The sequence below is a fragment of the Pteropus medius genome, unplaced genomic scaffold (genome assembly GCF_902729225.1).
Source record: "Pteropus medius unplaced genomic scaffold, Ma_sr-lr_union100, whole genome shotgun sequence".
NCBI lineage: Eukaryota > Metazoa > Chordata > Mammalia > Chiroptera > Pteropodidae > Pteropus > Pteropus medius.
Window position 1 is genome coordinate 12,462,122 of NW_024355205.1, and position 21,442 is coordinate 12,483,563.

At 35.6% G+C, this 21,442-nt stretch overlaps 1 protein-coding gene across 1 annotated transcript in view; it reads right to left on the reverse strand.

Moving 5' to 3' along the window:
• Window positions 1-21,442, reverse strand: part of OTOL1 (otolin 1) — a 96,826-nt gene that overhangs the window by 26,928 nt on the left and 48,456 nt on the right. Inside the window, exon 3 of the mRNA XM_039857524.1 lies at window positions 18,450-18,507. Coding sequence (XP_039713458.1) covers window positions 18,450-18,507 — 58 coding nt within the window. The remainder of the gene's footprint in view (window positions 1-18,449; window positions 18,508-21,442) is intronic.

The window sequence follows — 21,442 nt, forward strand, 5'->3', positions numbered from 1 at the left end:
GCTTGATTGGGGGGTGGGGAGGCGGTTAGTGAGGTTAAGTGATTTTAAACAGGAAGTGCCTCCTTGAATACCACCAATTTTCCAGCGATTCAAGGTCCCAGAGAATAAGGGCCCAAGGCACGTGCCCTAATTTACCATTCCTGCAGTCAGATAGTTATCAAGAACTTTGGGATAAAATTCAAACCAGAGCTATGCCTCTGACTTCTGACTTATTTCACAATAACCTACACTTCCCCTGTGACTGATCATCTTAAACCTGAAAATTGGCATTTTTACACTAATACACTAATACAGTCTCTAAATACTAACTTTTCTTCAATAGTCATCACAGTACTTAAACAAGTTTTTCTATCTATTAAATTTTGAAAAAGAAAATGTGTCAAGGTGAAATTCAAATTATGAGTTATAGAAAATCAAATATATAAAAATATTTGTATAGTATATATGTATATATCAAATACATATGCTCTATATCATAGTATATACTTACTATATATTATATATAATATATATATTATATATATACATATTATATATATAATATATATATATATATATATATATATATATATATATATATATATATATATATCAAGCCAAATGGCTTCATAAAATATTTTGTGTTTCTCAGAGTAGCATTTTTACTCGAAATAATTTATTAGGTGAAAAACGATAAAGGCTCAGAATAAAGCTCCTTTTATAAAACGACTACATAAGCAAGCAGATTATATTTCCGACCCTGAATTAAAGGAGCTTGTAGGTTTTCTTTCTTTCCAAGTAAATCGGCCCTATTGGGCTTCAGTCCAAAAAGCCTCTTTGCTTTAGCTCACTTTATCTCTCACTGACCCTTAGTCCCCAGATGTGTATCTCATGTAACAGGTCTGTATTCTTGACCCCGCTACTTTGATCAAACACAAAAGAGAAAGGAGTTAAAGGAGAAAGCTTCCCTTACTAAGTATGGAGCAGAAAATCTTCACATTTCAGTTTTTCGTTTTTACTTATGTAAATTTCCCTTAAACTTACATATTTAAAAATTAAAGTTTCATGGCTAACAAAAAATTTTGGAAGTTCCAGTTTGAAATTAATTTTATTCTTTGTAATATTTTAATTGCTTTGAAGTTTTGTTTCCTCTTACGGAAAAATTTTTTTACAAAAACATCTGTTTGTTTTCAGCTCTGCTAAAATTATAACCTTTATAGTGAAAAACTTAAATGGCAGAAAACTCCTTCTATTTTGTAATTTAATGTATAAAGAAGTCAAATTTTAACAACTGGACATTATTTCACTAGTTCATCACTCAAATTCACTACAAGAAGAAAAGAAAGAATCTTTTCGGTAGCTTCGAACCTTTTTTTTAAACCATTTTGTTTCATTCCCATTTATTCAAACAATAAGAGACCTAATGTCCCTTGAACAACTTATATTTGAAAATGTTTTGGCATCCTGAAAATATTCAAGTTTTATAACATTGGGATTTTTTTCAATAAAATATTCAAGAATATAGACAAATCTCTCACCAGGGGCCTTTGAAATATTGCAATATATCAGCAATTTAATTTAAAGACTAAAAATAGTTTCCTTTATATCATATATTTTAATGAAGTCTGACAAATTTATACTTTCTTTCTATAAAACCAATTAGTATTTGCCAATATGCACCCATCACTATTCATATACATAAATATTTAAGTGTTCGTTTTAAATACATGGTAAGGTACCAGTTAAAATGAAAACCTTTTTCAGTTATTTGAATTCCGTCAGAGCAGTGACTCCATGCGTATGGAAATAGTCCAAGTTAGTCACAAAACAACTCAGGATATATTGGTGGATCAAAAATGGAATATATACATATATAATCTGATTTTTCTCTAGTTTCTAGATCACCTAAAAAGTACATTTGTGTCTTAAGACTCTTCCCTAAGTATTTCTAGGACTCCCCAGGGGTGTCTTGCCTGGTGGCCCCAGGAGCCCACACGGCCCACTGGGCCCTGCTCCTCCCCAGGTCTCTGCTAGACTCCACCTCTGCACCTCCCGCAGTGGAGGGCCACAGTGCAGTGCGATGCTGGGGAGAGGCCTCGCCCCACCGCTGTACTCTCTCTTGGAGCGGACTCAGAGAACACTGCTCGTTCTCTTGATGTCAGGTTTAAGTGGAAAGCATGTTCTTTTCCTCTCCTCTGCTTCACACAGTATTCAAACATGGGAACAGAGAGGGCTAGCCAAGGGTATATAACTAAACCGGGGCATGTTGCATGAGAATTCCCCTTTCTAAGTGGGAATTTAGATCACAAGAAGGAATTCTCCCAGGAGGAGTCTTAGTCCTCTCGCCTATCAGCTTCCCATTCCTTAATTCTAACCCAACATTTTCCACACAACCCAGAAATATTGGATCCCACTTTAAATTTAAGACGCCCTCCCTGGTCCAGGCGATTATCGACATCTAAAGTAACATGTAGATACCACTAAACCATTTTCAAAGCTGTTTCTATTTGTATATTTAAGTAAGAATCGCCAACTGTCATTGCTCAACTTTGGAGGTACATATTGTAGTGGGCATTTGTAGGTTTTCTGACTGACAAGCTTCTCTTTGTTTGTTTGTTTGTTTGTTTGTTTGGCAAATTTTTATGCTCAAGAATCCTGCATTTTCAAAGTAGAACTGGGAAACTCAGCTTCCCTTGCAGCTCAGACTCAGACATATAGCCAGGACTCTGCCTCTAAGGTGTACTCAATGAGACTTTAGGTCAGAAGTGAGCAGCTTGAGGAGACCGACACGTTGGTGAGACTTACTGCAGCACTGTCTGGCTTCCTCTTAATCTATGTGGGGGTCTATAGCTAAGTAGGAGAAAAACAATATCTCCTTACTGTTGGCCTTTGTTAGCAGGATTCCAAAGCCCTACAAGGAATGGCCTCAATGTTTTACAAGGCTTTCCCTGAAACATGTTTCTCATACCTTTCTGAGTTACATGCAACTTGCCATAAACCGAATTGCAACTATACTCTATTCAGAGTATGTTCTCCTGACAAATAACTAAGTTTTTTTTCCACTGGGTGTTTTTGGCAAAACTGGCTTCTTTTTCCCCAAACAAGATTCCTCAAGCCTCCTACAATAGTTTTTGGTGGACCCCACCAACAAATTAACTCTAGTCACATTCAAATCCCACTTAGACCCAAGATGGAGTCCCTACTTTATCTTAAATAATAAAATTACTAAAGGAAGATGATGTTTAAACAAATTGAAAGATGTTTAATAATCAAATAATCAGAATGTTCCACTTCAGCATTTTAGAGTAACAAAAAAGATCTTTTCACTATTATATGATTTCAAACTCCACCCTGCAATTGCAAAAGGCCCTATCTTTATCCCAGGTTTCTTCTCCTGAGATATTCCCTAGGACCTCCAGCATTGTTTAATCTAGAGTTAATCCCCAGTTATAACTATCTGAGCCTCCTCAGACCTTTCAGTTTCTGCCGATGGCAGTCAGAGCCACCCAAACCGACACCCCATTTGTTGTGACTATTGCAGTTTTCCTCTCGGTGCTGGGCCAGAGAAGTTCAAGCATGAGCCACATTCTGTGCCCAGAACCAGACTCTCATACAATTACTCTAAGCCTGGCCAGACTACGTCTCCTTGACTTGCCAGAAACACGACTTAAAAGCAAGCTCTATGCTCCTGACAGATCTCAAATTCTTAGTTATTCAATCCTTTAATCCAAATAGAGGATATTAACAGTCCTGATGGAATACTTTTTAGGAAAACTATTTCTGTCCCCTCTTTTAGAAGTAAAATATGTACATCTAATTAACATTACTAAAGAGAACATAATATGTACATTCTCAGATTCAAGGTAACCTCATACCTTTGTCCCAGAGCAATGGGTGGTTATTTCCTCATCTTACAGACCTGGAATGAAAGAGCCTATTTATTCTGAATGATTTTCTAAAAAAAGAGTTGTCAGCTCCAAAAGTAAAGACATTTTTACCTCCACAAAACCAAACTGCCAGCTATCCTGAAAAGAACAGTTTTCTCAGTAAATCTTTTAAAAGGTAGCATCCCTGCTGTGTAAGTAGTTTTTTAAATCTAAAACCAAATCATGCTTTGTTACCTAAAAATCATCTGAAAGCTTTTTAAATTAAAGTTTATGTAGTATTTGAATAAGTGCTACTTGCAGATCATAAAAAGTTCAAAATATTCAAAGTAGAATTTTCTTTTACCCCATTCACCTCAGAAACCACCACTCTTAGTGATATTTTATGATTCCTTCCACAGACTGAAGGAGAATCAATGGCAGCATGAGACTTTTTTGGAAGCTTCTTGAGTCAACTTAATTTTCAACTTTCCACGGGTTAAGATTCTATTTATGTTCCAATTTCTGTATTTTGTACTTCCTCCTAAAATTGTTTTGGTCTGTTACCTGACCACTAGGTAGGGTCTTTCACTGAACTTATTCTTTCCCAATGCAAAATGGTGGCTATTTTATCCCTTAATGGTAGCTTTGTTTTGCAGAGTGCAAAGGTTGTATTTTTGGTTAGATTTTGCTTATTTATTTGTTTTCCTTATCCAAAATAATTGGCAACTTATTCTAATTTTTAAGCTTTTCTGAGATTACACACTTCAGTGCAATATTATGAAGTCAAAAACTGTGAATGGTCTGAGATTTTAACCTACTTACAAACTAGCACTTAGTTTCCCACAATCTAGTGGATGCTGGTAGAGCACATGAGACTCTTGGGTCTTAGCTGGAGTACCACCATTTGTGCCAGTTCCCCAAGCTGCAGTTCCCATGGTGTGACATCAAGAAGACGAAATGATACCTGCACATGAAGTAAGGTGCACTGCAGGAGAGAAACCCTCAGCATGAGGATTTCAAATCTTTTTTTTTGGAAAGTAAACTTGTGTGACTTTTGTTCCAAAAAGATATATCTTTATAATACTGGACAGTAAACAAACCTGCCCATTGTTCTGGAGAGAGATACTGTCTCTATCTTCAAAGGCTGTTTACTACACAAATATCTTTGAAAAAATAGTTCATCACAAAAGTAGTCAATTCCTCTACTCATGAGATGTGCAGATGTGAGAGATTATAGAGAATTATCTCCAAACATTCAGTGACTATCAGACACTGGTAAGAATCCCAATTCCTTTACTGAATGAGCTTTTCTTGAGCACTTTCTTTGTTCTGGGGGCCATAACTGGTGTCCATCAAAGGACATAATGTATGTGAAAGAGTTTTTTAAACTGTGGAGAGAAAAGTGTGAGCTATTTTTCCTATTATTATAGTTGATTTTTCTTTTTAGTATTTGCCAATGATAGGCATTATGTCCATTTCTATTGCTGGCTATCTTCCAACATCTGTCCTGGTTTTTTACCTCCACAGCTGGGGTTTAGCTGAAGAGTCAAGATACCAAAGTCCCAGAGCCATGGTTTCCTCTGCACAAAACAGACTGGCATCTCTCTGCTCATAGCCAGTTTTCCTGGGGCTTTCAATCTCCTTTCATAAAAGGATCAAGGGAGAAACTGATTAAGCTGAAACTCAAAAATGTAAAAATTCTCATTTGTGAATTCAGACAATACTTAAGCACATTTAAAAATGTTAAGCCAAAGATTATTTCATCAAGTTGCTTCCTAATTTGAGTTAATCCATTTTGTTACCCAGAATTTGGCATATATTTAATTATAGTATGTTATATAATGTATAATGAATGAGAAAGTACTGGTAACTCTGAATATTTTTAGCATATACTCATGTCAAAAAAATTTCAAGATGAAGAAATCAACTATTTTATAAAGTCATATATAATATATAAATAGTTTATGTAATGGCAAAAAATACTTTAAGTAAAAAAATGTAAATCTCTGGGGTTTATTTTGTTTTGTTGTTTTTACTTTCGTTTATTATTTCTTAACTTATTGAACTATAACTGACAAGAGGCAAACTGCATGTATTTAAAGTGTACAAGTTGAGGAATTTTATCATATAAATATATTCACAAAATCACCACACTCAAGATAATAAACATTTACCACAACAGGTTTCCATGTTTCCCTTTATAAGTCCTCTTTCAAGAGTGAAAAGGCAGCCTACCAAATGGGAGAAAATAGTGACAAATCATGTATCTGATAAGGGGTTAATAGCTAAAATATATAAGAAACTTCTAAAACTCAATAACAAAAAAATAAATAAATAACTCAATTAAAAACGGACAAAAGACTTAATAGACATTGCTTCAAAAAAGTTATGTAAATGAACAAGTATATAAAAAGATGCTCCACTTTACTAATCAGCAAAGAAATGTAAATCATAACCATAATGAAATGTGACCTCATAGTTGTTAGGATGGCCACTGTTAAAAAAAAATTAGAAAATAACAAGTCATGTAGAGAATGTAGAGACATTAGAACACTTGTGCATTGTTGGTGGGAATGTAAAAGGGAGCAACCACTATAGAAAACAGAATGTGGGCTCCTCAAAAAAAATTATAAAACAGAACTACCATATAATACAGCAATTCCATTTCTGGGTATGTACCCAAAAAAACTGAAATCAGGATTTCGAAGACATATTTAGATACGAATGTTCATGACAGCATTATTCACAACAGCCAAGAGGTGGAAGCAACCTAAGTGTACACAAACAGATGAATAAATAAGAAAATGTGCTATATACATACAATGAAATATTCTTCAACCATTTTAAAAAATCCTGTTATATGGTACAATAAGGACAAAACTTGAGGACATAATTTCATTCTGCTAAATGAAATCAGCCAGTCACTAAAGGACATATGCTACATGATTCCACTTACATGACATAGCTCAAAGAGTCAAACTCATAGAAACAGAAAGTGGATTAGTAGTTGTCAGAGGCTGGGGAGGAGAAAATGGGCAGTTGTTGTTCGGTCGGCACAGAGTTCCAGCCACGCAAGATGAAAAAGTTCTGGAGATCTGCTGTGCAACACTGTGCTTGTAGTTAACAACACTATGTTGTATACTTAAAAAATTGTGAAGAAGAGATATCTCACGCTATGTGATTTTTTACCACAATAAAAAAATAAATTGGTTGGGAGAGACAAACAATTATCATGCAAATATATAAAATGTCAGGCGAGGATGAATGCTATGAGAAGAATGAAAAAGCAAAGTAAAAAGTAAAGAGAAAAAACCCATCGTACATGTATGGGTGGATCTATGTCTGGACTCTCCATTCTGTTCCACTGATGCATATATCTATCATAACATGACACTGTTCTTTTTAAAAATTATTTTCTTGTGGTACAGTCAAGATAGAAAAATCTGTGTGCATTTCACTGTATCTTAAAATTTTATTTCTCAATATTATTTCAATAAATCTGGGAAAAAGCAAAAATTGGAGAATTTACTGAAAAAAAGAATGGTGTTTGGGGGAAAAAACCTGTACATGTGTAATGTATACAAATTGAGGTATTTGGAGCTAAGTATACATCCATGAACCCATCATCACAATCTATGTTACAAACTATGCATAAATTACTTTTAAAATATATTCATTACCTACAAAAGATTTCTCCTGCTCTCTTTATTTATTACATGGGTATGATAAGGACTCTAAACATAAAATCTATCCTCTTAGCAAATGTTTAAGTATACAATATAATTTTGTTAATCATATAAGGAATCTGAAATGATCAAACTCATAGAAGCAGAGACCAGATTGGTAGTTGCCAGGGTATGGGAAGGGAAAACAAGAGGATTAGTCAGAGAATACAACGTTGCAGTTTCTCAAGATAAATAAATCCTGCCGATCTGCAGTCCAGTACATTTCCTGCAGTTAATGAGACTGTTGGACACTGGTTATTGTAGCCACATAAGAACTCTTGAAATCCAATTGTGTAAAAAAGCTTTATTCTTTTTCAAAATTGTTTTGGCTGTCTAGGTCCATTGCATTTCAACATACCTTTTAGAATCAGCTTACCAATTTCTACTAAAAATTTCTTCAAGGATTTTAATTGGGATAGAGTCAAGTATGAACTCAATTTGATATTGAGTTAAATATAGATTAATTAACTGTATATTAATGTTCTATAATGTAAATTGAGTTAAATATAAATCAATTTAATGTTAATTAAATTAATCAAAATTAATTTATAAATGATTATATAAATAAAAATTAACATCTTAATAACATTGACTCTCCCCATCTATGATCCTGGTATATACCTCCATTTACTTCAAATGTCTACTTCAAATTTTCTCAAAAATATTTTCTAATATTTAGTATGCAGGTCTTGAACATATTTTGTCAAATATCACTATTTCATATGCTAATGTTAATGAAAAGAGTGTTGTTTATTTAATTTAAATTTTCATAATCTGTATATTGAATTAGTATCCTGCAACTTTGTTAAACTCAGTTATTACTTCTAGTTGCTTTTTATAGATTCCTTGGGATTTTCTACATAGAGTATCATGTTTTCTGTGAATAGAGTTTTACCTTTTCTTTCCAGTCTGTATGACTTTTATTTATTTTCTGGTTTATTGTATTGCCTAGGACCGTTATTATAATGCTAAACAGAAGCAGTGAGAGTAAACACTCTTGCCTTGTTGCCAGTGTGAAAGAGAAATCATTCAGTCTTTCATCATTAAATATGATGTTGGCTGTAAGTTTTTCATAGATGCTCTTTATGAAGTTGGGGAAATTCCCTTGTATCAAGTTTTCTGAGTATTTTTATCAGGAAGCAATGTTGAATTTTGTCAAACGCTTTTTCATATTTTATAAGATGATCTTTTTTTTAATTTTTAATATTGTAAATTATGTAACTAGTTTTTAAAATGTTAAACCAATTTTGCATTCCTGGGGTAAATACGATTTGGTCATGATATATTATTCTTCTACTATATTACTATATATTATAAATAAATTTTTGCATTCACGTTCATGAGAGATATTGGTCTCTAGTTTTCTTGCCACGTCTTTGTCTACTTTTGGTATTATCAAGATTATGCTGGTGTCATAAAATGAGTTAAAAATGTTCTTCCTCCTTCTATTTTCTTAAGGGAAAAATGTAAAATTAGCATTTCTTCTTCAAATATGGTAGAATTTACCATGGAATGTTCTGGGCTGGGAGTTTTCTTTGTGGGAAGATTTTTTAACTACAAATTCCACTTATTTAATAGATATAGGGTTACTCAAGTCATCTATTTCTTCTTATTTGAGCTTAATTAGTTTGTATCTTTCAAGGAATTATTCTGTTCATAAAAGTTTTTAAATTAATTAGCATAAAGTTGTTCAAAATATACTTACTTGTAAACAGGTACTTTCGAGATTTACTTTTAAACTCTATTAGGCAAGTTTAGAACAGCCCGTAGCCTAGGGCAGGGCTCAGCGAACCTTTTTTTGTAAAGGACCACATAGTTAATAGTTAGGTTTTGTGGGTCACGCATAATCTGTTGCACAGTGTTTTTATTTGCTTTCACAACCCTTTAAAAAATGTAAAAAGTAGAAACAGACTCATAGATACAGAGAACAAACTGATGGTTGCCAGAGGGGAAGAGGTTTGGGAGGATGCGTAAAAAAAGGTGAAGAGGAATAAGAGATACAAAATTCCAGTTATAAAATAAATATTATGGGGCTGTAATGTATAGCATAGGGAACATCGTCTACAATATCATAATAACTTTGTACGGTGACAGGTGGCTACTAGACATCATGGTGATCACGTTGTAAGACACATAAATGTCCAATCACTATGTTATACACCTAAAATCAATATAATACTGTATGTCAATTATAACGAAAAATAATAATTCTTTTAAAAAATTTTCGCTTGTAGGTTCTACAAAAAAGGCAATATTTGCCCTCCATTCCATAGTTTTCTACCTGGACAGTTGTCCAGGACTATTTGACTCTCTACTCGATGCCCTGGAAATAAAGATGCCTGTCTGGTCTGGCTCATAAAAACTATTTCTGTCACGGTGTGAGCTCCATGGGCTACTCTGCTTGACTCTTTCCAGGTAAACATTTGAGAGCCAGGTCTCCAGGACTCTCTTGCCGTGCAGTCCGCTCGACTCCAGCACTTTGCCCTTTCCTTTATAAGTACCTTGGCCTCCAGGAACTGTGCAGTCTGTCTCCTCAACTAAGAGAGAGACTGCCACTTTAGTCTGTAGCTTCAGGAATCACAGGGCTCACCTTATTTGTTCCCTTTTCTCAGAGATCACTCTCTTCTACTGCCTCTTCTCCAGTATCTGAAAACCATTGTTTCACGTATTTTGTTTGGTTATTTTGTTATTTAAGATAAATCTTGTCTCTGTTAATCTATCATAAACAGAAATGGCAGTCAAAATATAATCTTTAAATATTTATTTATACAAAATTGAATATTGATTTAAGCTCAAGCAAAAGCATCACAGTTTATTTTTTCCTATAACTTATATAAATCAAATTATGCTCATATATTACATGAGCCATAAGAAGAAAATATTTTCTTAGGACATTTTTGGAAAAGAAACACCACATGTAAATATAAATAAGAAAATATCTATTATTACTGGAGTGACAAATATTTATTTAATTGTAATATTTCTCAAGACTGAGAAAATTGTTAAGAATCATCATTAGCTAAAAGGAAGAAGCTCTAGGATATGCCTCACCTAGGCATTGTGACTAGGACATACTCATATTTGTTTAAAATTTTTGAAATGTGGGCCTGATATCATACTTGGTACGTAAGTAAGCTTTATATTCAGAACAGCAATATTTTTTAGAGTTCTAAACAATTTGTTTTTTAGAAATAAATGCAAGAGTTTCAGTTACTTAAAAACTAGGACGGCGATTTTAGTATTATGTATTTAAACATTTTAAATGTATAAAGAAAATAAATTCAACTTCTATGGGTCTTTAAAGAACCATTAGCTAATTGCTCTGAATACCTCTAATGACTTCTTTCGAATTTTGTTTAGAATGCAAATTATTCCAAATGGCATGTTTACTATAATTTTTAGTCTTCCTCTATTTTAAAACTATTTCGACTTGTGGTGATATTGCTTTCCAGCAATTAAGCTAAAAATTTGCCTTAAATATTCAGCATTAGAACCAAAATTACATGAGTAATAAAATCTCACCCATGAATTTCTAAAAAAAAAAAAAAAAAAAAAAAAAGGTTTTTTTAGAATTTAACTAACAATACTTCTTCCACTAACAAAAAATAATAATACTCCTGATAAGAGTCTGCCACTAAAATGCTACTTCTAACTTGGGATAAATTCACAGAAAAGAAGTCTACATTCATTAGATTTTTAAGGTTATTCTAGTGCTATAAGCAAGTAATATAATTTCATATCCTTATTTATCAATGAAGAATATCATTTTTATAGAAATTAACTTAGCTCATGCCTCTGGAAAGCAAGGAAGTATAATATGCACATTTTCTGCCTTGATGGAACTGAATCTGGTTGTAAGACAAAGCATACAAACGTAGGAAATTAAATAATAATGCTGGGATTATAAGCAATTTTTGATTTAGTAAAAATTGCTATTTCTTAAAAGTCTACTACGTCAGCAATTTACACATGGTATGTCAAATCCTCTCAAAAAATTCTTTAAGAACTCTTCGGCTGAGAATAGTATCTCTCCCTTCCCCTTCTTTACCATTCTCATTCTCTCTCTTTCTCACAGACACACACACACACACATAAATAATACTATTCACACACACACACAACTTTTTTCTTTTTTCTTCTCCTTTCAGGTTGTCTTCATTTTCTAAAGATCAATGGCTACCTAAACCTGAAACTCTGAGCATCATCTTGAGGCTTACATCTTTATACCCTTAAAACCAGAGAGAAAAGATAGCTTTTCTCTCCCAGCTTCATTTTAAAAAAAAAAAAAAAAAAATCTGAGGGAAAAATTCTGATTCATCTACTTTACATCAAATGTTCACATCTTGGAAAGATGAGTGTCTCCATAGGGAGGAAGAGCTATAATTGCTCTCAACAAGGGATCTTTTACCACTAGGAGGAAGGGATGTGCAATAAAGTCACTGGGAGATACACTGAAAGCCAGTGTGCTCAATCCAATACACCCAGGAACATGCAGCATGAAATCAAAAAGGGAGCATTTATGGAAAAAGTAAAATGTAAGCCTTTTCCATGCTATTAATGTTTTTTGGAAAAAAAAAAAAAAAAAGACCTGTCTCACTTTCTGGGTTGGGCTTTATTTAACGTTTCTCTATCCTCCAGGTTTCCTGTAAAATCTCAAACAAGAAATGGCACTCTATGCCTTATGGGTCAAACATGACCTGCTGCCTGTTCTATAAAGTTCGACAGAGACAAAGCTATGCCATTTATTTGTATATTGTCTATATCTCCTTTCTTGCTACAATAGCGAAGTTGAAAAGTTATGACACAGATTGCGTGGTCCACAGAGCCTAAAATATTTACTGTCTTGTCCTTTACAGAAATAAGTTTACAGGTTCCTGATCTAGATATTTGATTATATTCAGACTCAGTTTTTAGACCCTAATACTTTATAGATATGCTATGTAATTTTTTTGCATCATTTATGAGGTCCATAACACTTGACTATCCTACTTTTAGTGATAAGATAGAATCACGTCAAAAAGTTACTGTATGACCCAGCAATTTTATTCCTAGGTGTATAACCAAGAGAACTAGAAACATATATCCTCACAAAGACACACAAATGCTCTTAGTAACATTAGTCACAACAGCCAAAAAATAGAAACCACCCAATGCCCATCAACTGATGAATAGATCAACAAAATGTTCTATATCCATACAGTGGGATATTACCCAACCATTAAAAGAAACAAAGTACCGATACATGCTACAGTATAGATGACCATAAAAACATATGGCAAATGAAAGAAGCCTTATTATATGATTCCATTAAATAAAATGTCCATAATAAACAAATATATATAAAGAGAGAGTGTATTAGTGGTTGCCAAAGGCTAGTGGGACAGAAGAAATGAGGAATTACTGCTAATAAGTGTGAAGTTTCTTACTGAAGTGACAAAAAGTGTTTTAGAATTACATAGTGGTGACGGTTGTACAACTCTGTGACTATATTCAAACCATTGAATTTTACAGTTTAAAGGATGAATTTTATTATACGTGAATTGTTTCTCAAGAAGGCCATTATTAAAAAAAAAAAAGAATAAAATCTGAGGGTTCAGGTAGTGTCAGCCTGATCCCTCTACTATAAAATTCCCACATCAACATCTACCTCATGCTTTTATCATTTAAACATGATTATTGTCTTGAAGTACTTTCATTAGAAGTTATAAAACAGTGATTTTCTAATTCTATCATTCTTTCTGCATCTATTAGCTGTCCTTCTATAAAGAAGAATTTCCCTTATCAACGATTCAGTTACATAATATGCAATTCACACAGGCAGAGCAGGATAAGCTTGATTCTTTTTCAGTTTTTCAGAGAAATGATTGGTGGTCTGGCAACCTCCAGTGGTAAATGGTGAGATATTTTATTTTGTTTTATTTTGTAGTCATTACAAATTCACTGTTTTCACATATGTGCTATGTTTCAATTCAGCGCAGTCAGTGTTTTTGATACTCATTGTCACATGCACTGAGAGCTTCTTTTTAGTTGATGCCTATACCCTGTGTTGGCATGATTTCACTAGACATATATTTTTAAGTTTTATTAAAATATAATTCACATACTATACGATTCATTAATTTAAGGTAAACAATTCAATTGTTTTTATTATGTTCACAGGACTGTACAACCATCACCACAATAAATTTAGAACATTTTCATTTCCCTAAAAAGAAACCCCATACTCATCAGCAGTAACCCCATTTCTCCTACTCCCCATTCCACCCCCTGTCTTAGGTAACTACTAATCCACTTTCTGTCCCTTTAGACTTTCCTGAAAAAGACATTTCATATAAGCAGAATCATACAATATACATTCAGTCTTCTTTGTCGTCTTTCTTTCATGTAGCATGTTTTCAAGATTCATTCCTATTCCAGCATGTATTGATACTTCAATCCTTTTAATGGCTGAATGATATTCTACTGGATGGATATACCACATATTATTTGTCCATTCATCGATTGATGGACATGTGAGTTGGTTCAATTTTTGGATGTTATGAAATAACACTGCTATGAACAATTGTGTACAAATTTTTGTGTGGACATATATTTTTAATTCTTTTGGGTATAGCATTATGTCCTCTTTCCCCTTCTTTGTTCTATAATTGTTATACATATTGTATCTATATATGTTACATACCCAAAAATACATTGTTCTAATTAATTTGTCTTTTAAAGAAGTTAAGAGAATAAAGGAGAGCAAGTATATGCCTAGGTGTTTGTCAAATTAATCTTATTTACCATTTCTGTTTCTCTTTCTTTGTTCCCGTAGATTTAAAGTACCACCTCATGTTATTTCCTTACTTCAGCATAGCTTTGCTCCTATCCATCTTTTTTGCATTGTTTTTGTCAAATATATTGCATTCCTATGTGTTACAGGACCAGTAATTCAATTGTTCACCTAGTTTCACACAATTGCTTTTAAATTCTAGTTAAAAGAGTAAGTATGTATTTATACTGTCTTTAATAATTACATAGTTACTCTCAACACTACTTTTTTTTTTTTTTTTTTTGGTGTACAATTGAATTAAGGTCTGGGACCACTTCCTTTAGTATTTCGGAAAAGGTATATCTTCTAGCAACCAGTTGTCTCAATTTTTATTTATCTGAGAATGTCGTTATTTCTCCTTTATTGCAGAATGTAAGATTCTTAGTTGACAATTTTTTTTTCTTCCAAGTTCTTTGGATGTCATCCCACTACCTTCTGACCTACACTGTTTCTGATGAGAAACCATCTATATTAATCTATTCCCTTTTCTTATATAAAAGGTAGCCCATGAAAACACTATTCCTCACTTACATCTTCTTTATTCCTTTTTTACAACTACCTAATACTCTATAGTATAGATGTATTCAATCTATTCCTTCTGTCCCCTATTGATAGATCTTTGGTAGTATTTTGTTCATCAGTGTATTAATTTTCTGTTGCTGCATAACAAATTTAGTAACTTAAAACAATACAAATTTATTGTCTCAGTTTCCACGGGTAAGGAGTCTGAACACAGGTTATCTGGGTCCTCTGCTCAGCATCTCACCAGGCTGAAATCAGTATTAACCAACACTGTATTCTCATGTGAAGCTTAGAGTCCTCTTCTAAGTTCACTGGATATTGAAAGAATTCAATTACTGGTGAAGTTCCCATTTTATTGCTCACTGTCAGCTGGGACCAGTCTTGGAAACTAGAAGCCTCCCTTAGGTCTTTATCATAGGACTCCCTCCAGAAGTCCTCTCACATATGGTAGTCACCAAGAGCATCTCTTGCTTTGAGGACTTGCATGACTAAGTCAGGCCCTTTCAGCATACTATTTCTTTAACACAAAGTCAAATTATTAGGGACCTTAATTATGTCTGAAAAATTCCTGAGAGTGATATCCTATCATAGTCACAGATTCCATTTGCACTCAAGAGAAGGTGGGTTATACAAGGCATGCATGTGGGGAAGGCGGGAGTTGAGAATCTTGAGTCTCTTTGAATTCTGCCTACCACATGTAGCATTACAAATAATACCACAATGAAAAGCTCTGTGCATATTTTGTATTTCTGCCATTGTATCTTTGAGATAGATTTCTAGAAGGATTACAAATGTGGACTTTTGCTACATATTGCCAAAGTTTTCTCCACAGGGGTCAGACAGTTTTGCATTCCCACTAGAAATGAAAGAAAGATCTGATTTCCCAACAGTTTCACTAATAGACTATACTGTCAAACTTTTAGATTTGCCAATCTGATTGGTAATAAGTAGTGTCTTACTATAATTTAAATGTGCATTTTTCTTATTAGGAGAGAATTTAAGCATTTTTTCATATTTTTAAGGGACAATTTTAGTGTGATACATTCAAACTCTTTAGATGATGGAGATGAGAAAGAAAATTTGACGTTGGGAAATGTATGAGACAATACTGACTTTTTGAAAAGTTCATGAAACCAATGGATCTCCTCGCAAACAAATTTATCTAAAAATACCTTGTCCATTTTTATATCCAATTTCTATTGTTGCTTTGAAGGTTAATTGCTTTCTCATAAGCATCATAGAAAAAGAAACACTTTTTACAAAAAGTAATTTTTCTCAATATCAAATATGATTGTAACTCCTGTTTTTCCTTTGACTTTTCCATAGTATCCCCATATTAATCCCACTCACTGCTCAAGCTTACTTTCTACCATGGGGACCACAAAACCCAGATGCTTGTTCTCCAGCCCCCCTGACAACTAGGACATGGACTACTGGCATAGATTTGACCAGCAGCAGTTGGGTGCAGTGTTCAGTGCCTTTGGCAGCAGTGGTGACATCCAGGGCCCTGTGAAGGCAGCAGTGTGCCTCACCGAGTTTGGTTCTGTGGTGTAGCCTTGGCCGTAGCTCTGACTGCATAGTCTGCCGCTGTTCCCGCAGACTTACAGGGCTCGTTCACTGGCCCTCCTGGGAGCAAGTCTGTATTCTAGAAACCCTGGGAGCAAGTCTGTATTCTTTCAATAAAATCCTTTTCTGCTTTATCAGCCTTGACTGGTATGCTTTTTTTTTTTCCTTGTAGAAATTCATGGCAACTTCCTGAAAATGTGAAATAAATCAAAATTGTTCAAGTGAAATGAAAATTAGCCTGATGACTGCTCAGAAACTAGAATTCTGAAGTTATCTGGCAAGAATAAGAAGTTAAAATTATAATGATCTTTGATATAACACACTTGCCAGCTTTAATATCCAACTTTTTTTTTTACTTCTGGTTTTTAGTAAGTGCTTAATCACAAAGATGTGAATTATTATAACCCTCATGACACCTGGAGCTCTCACTGCCCCTTTGATCCTCAGGCAAAATTTTCTTGCACTCAATAATTTCATAGCCCCTGAAATCCAAAGCTCTGTCTTCAGATTTCTGCTAATCCTGCAAGTAGCATCTGCCTGGCCTTACTTCTAAGTTCTCATGTTCTTTCATTCTGCCTTGTCCCACCCAACTCCTCTTTAGCCCCTTCTCTCATACAAGCTTTTGAGACATTAATAGATCTGATTGAATCTTTTTGGGGGGGTTGAGGTTCCACAGAAGGGTCACATCGAACAATGTTGTACAATGCTGTACAATTTTGTTCATTCTAAATTTTACTCTTTCTAATATACAAAGCAGTTTTGGCCATTTTCTGAAGCTTTGGGACTCACTGATGTCCAGGCACCAAGGGCCCCCCCCCACTTTTACCCAGTGACAATCTTTGTACCTTGTTTTTCTCATTCTTGTACCACTTTCTTATAATGACCCTCCCCAGTCTGCAAGAGGCAGCCATGTTGCCTTGAAAACGATTAGAATGATAAAGGCAGGCATAAAAAGCAAAAAACATGGTGTAAGGTTTTTGTTTTTTGTAGAATTTCTGTGTTTTGTTCACCTTTTGATTTCTGTTTTACATCTACAATGGGCTGTTAAGTGGAAACAGGAAAGCCTTGAGGGGAAACAGGGCACGGAATTTAATCAGAATAATTTATTAGAAAGAAAATTGAAGGAGAGGAGGCAGACAATTCTACCCTCAAATCTCAAATCCCATGGGAACTAAATGAGGATCATCTGGGTAAGGAGATAACAGGGAAGAGAGTGTGTACTATAGCATCACTGAATCACAAAGTGGGGAGTGGGCAGCAAGTGAAAGTCACCATCGAGGGCAGTCAGATCTCTGAAATATCTTCTGCAGGGAACCTGATGGAAGCTGAGCCAATGCCCACCCGTCACCCACAGCCATTCCAGTGAAAGTCACAGACAGCTCAGTAACTACATTGCGAGGCTATGTCAGCTTTATTCCCATTACTGATGGGGGAGGGAGGTTGTCACTCATGGCTCATTTATCTGGGCTCCCTCACATCCAAAATGTGACGTATAGACACTTCATTTTCAGAAGCCCAGGATTTGCAAAAGTATCCCAGAGAGGGAGTTGGAGGTCACCAGATCTGGCATTTAGGCAAAACCGAGCAGTGACTAAATCCATATCAGTTACATATTCATCAGACTATAATTCCCAGCAAAGATAGTTCTCTCCAAGAGGAATTTTGGGGCCAGCTCTTAACGTTACAGCATTTTCTCCGCAGTAAATGCAATCAAAACTGTCACTTGCTTTGCCAGATTAAAAAATCTTGTACCAAACAACACCAAGATTCTCCAGGGCTCTGACTTAACTATAAATCAGGTCATCTATTCTGTCCTCACATTAAAAATAGTATCTGTATTAGTCAGGATTCTCCTAAAACAGAACCGAAAGGATACAGAGGCAGATATAGAAAAAGAGAGAGAGACAGAGACAGAGACAGAGACAGAGAGAGACAGAGAAAGAGAGACAGAGAGAGAGAGAGAATAAGAAATTGGCTCACGAGATAATGGCAGCTGGCAAGTCCCAGGATATCCAACATGGAGTTCCAGTCCAAAGGCCTGCAGAAAGCAACAATGTTTCAATTTGAGTTCAAAGGCAGAAAAAAGGCCATATTAGAAGACAGTAAGGCTGGAAGAATTCTCTCTTATTCAAGGTAGGGTCAGCCTTTGTGTTCTATTTAAGCCTTCAACTGATTGTATGAGGCCCACCCACAGCAGGGAGGGTAATCTACTCTACTCAGTTTGTAAACTTAAATGTTAATCTCAACCAAAAACACTCACACAGAAACACTCAAAGTGATATTTAACCAAATATCTGGGCACACCATGGCCAAATTAAGTTGGGACATAAAATTAACCATCACAGTATCTTAGGCAAAGTTAGAATCATTGGTGCTATCTTTGTCAGCGAGGAAGGAATTTCACATCGAAACTCCTATTTTAGGATTATCCAAGCAAAATAACTTATGAACAAACTCTACCACATTGCCAGAAATCTATACAATGCTACCTCCTCAGAGTATTCATTTCCAGACTACAAAAGTACATCTTTATTCAGTCTCAGAAGATTCACATATTTGGCCACCTCCAGCAGCAGCTTGGTCAAAAAGCTTGCAATTTTTCAATGACACCCATGATTATCACTGCAGAACCTTGAATCAAAAGATTTAATCAAATAAGTGACAAAAATATTCGCCGGATAAGTCAGGCCATAAACCAGCTGCTCCCGTGCTGAAATCAGAGTAGATTTACTTTTTTCTCTCACAAAAAAGGGAAACTTCCATCTGCTATCCAACCACTTGTTTCAAGACTTGCTGTTGGGAAGCCAGTAAACCACATAAAAGGAGAACTTTGTATCTGGCTCCTATTTCTTAAAAAACCTCTTGAAGAGATGCTAGTTACGATTTTGACACTTTTCACAACAGTAAGCACGACTTTTTTGGAAATTTTTGACAAGTTTTTGAAGCCAACACATGCCCATGTCAAAAGCAGTGAGTTGCTCTGACATGTCACCAGGCAGTAAAGCCATGTGCAGTGCCAAGCATCCAGGGACCCCATCTGTAGACAACTTATCACAATTTTTCTTCCAGGCAAAGTTTTGCTTGGCTAAGAAACACTGCACCATTTTGAAGCTGCTGACAACCCTTCCAGTTTCTAAAAGAGAAATGGGACTTTTTCTTTGATGGCATCAGCATGAGCATAATAAACAAAAACAGGGGCTGGCTGCACTAGAGAACGTCGTTAGTTTTGTTGAAGAAACTAGTGTTTCTTTAGATGCATGATCAGCTGTGAAATATCAGAAGAAATGTCAACAGTTACATAGTGAGTCACATAATTCATGAAGGACCCTGCTTCAATTATCTTCCCCTGCTCCAAGCTATTCCCAACGTGACCATTCCCAGGGCACGCGGTTTCATCAAGACCCCTCTGGATGTGTGTGACTTCTTTCCTTTTTCAGGTATAGTTAGGATTCTACTAGGATTCAAGGTTTTTGTTTGGGGTCAAATCCAAGTGTTTATAAAATTCTAATCTTTTCAAATCAAGACTTTTCCCTGGGACCTCCCAGTGAGTTTCAGAACGGTCAGACAGGGAGTGTTCCCTAGTTTTGTCGAATTTGGGATCTCATTGGCAAGAACTCAGCCTCACAGAAAGCATACCACTTTTGTGTTGGGATAAAAGGGAAAGCAAATGAAATACACATCTCATCATTTTACACATAGGAGTGTCTCAGACACCAAACATGGGCCTCTCCTTCACTTTCTTGCTTAGCTGACAGAGTGAGTCTAATTTTCTATTGTAGACCAGGGGCTACCCCCTCAGGTTTCTGCACAACCCATAGGTTGGCAGACTTGTCCAGTTCCCCACGCACTTTGGGTGCATCCATCCATTCCCCTTCTTCCTTCCTCCTACAGGGAGAGGAAGACAATTAAGGATTGATCATTGGCCCACATATATTAGTAGATGAGGCTGGTTTATCTTAAAAGGCTTGCAGCTATGTTTCAGTGCCGATAATTCATTTTGTTTCCTTTATTTAATTCATACATTGATGCAGCCCTGGTTCTTCGGAGCAAGTCCATGACATTCTCTGTGCCCGCAGCTCCTCCTGAGACTGGGAAGATAAGTCTGGTCAAAATCTTCTCCTCAGACCCACCCATCCTAGTTTCACAGAAGCTTGTCGAAGCCTCTGGCCTTGGTAGCTCTCCTGTCCTCTAACTGAGTTTGCCAGAAGAGCCTCAAATGGGGATATCAGTCAAGGGTTCAGTCAGAACCATAGAAAGCACTATACATACTTAAAACAGAAAAGAAACGAATGCAAGGGCTTCGGTTGCAACATCATTGGAAGGCCTAGAGAAGACCGGCGGGGAAGGAGGTATGACCAGGGCTCAGGACCGGCAGAAGGCCATGCTGATCTGCTCCGAGCAGTGGACACCCTGTAGGCACTCGCAGCTAGCTGCATGTCGCCACTGCTGCTGGAGCCAGAAGGCAAAGGGCTTCTGCTTACTTCCACCTTCTCCTTGCACAGGAGTCCCGCCCGTTAGAAGAGTCTAACTGGAAACCAGCTGTCAAGGGAGTCTGGGAAGCGTAGCTCCTAGGCTTTCTCCTCAGTGACAGAAGACAAGTATGGGGGCTCTCAGATAATGAGATATAAGTCTCCTGGGTCAAAGATAAAGGCCTTGACTACTCACGGCACAGCAGGCAGCATGACATTCATGTTCACACAGTCCTCCTTACTGCCCCCTCCACACACACACACACACAGTTTTATGCAACTAAATGTATAAACAGACCAGATTTATATTTATCCATCAATTAACAATTTTTCTTTTCATACCTTCCAAATGCCAAGCACTGTGCTAAGTACTAAAGACAAAAATTGAACCAGACAGACAAGATTCACACTCTCGTGGAGATTACATTCCAATGGAATGGACAGGCAGGAAGCAAAAAAAGACATATCTAGATACAAAATTACAAATTTTGAGAAATACTGGAA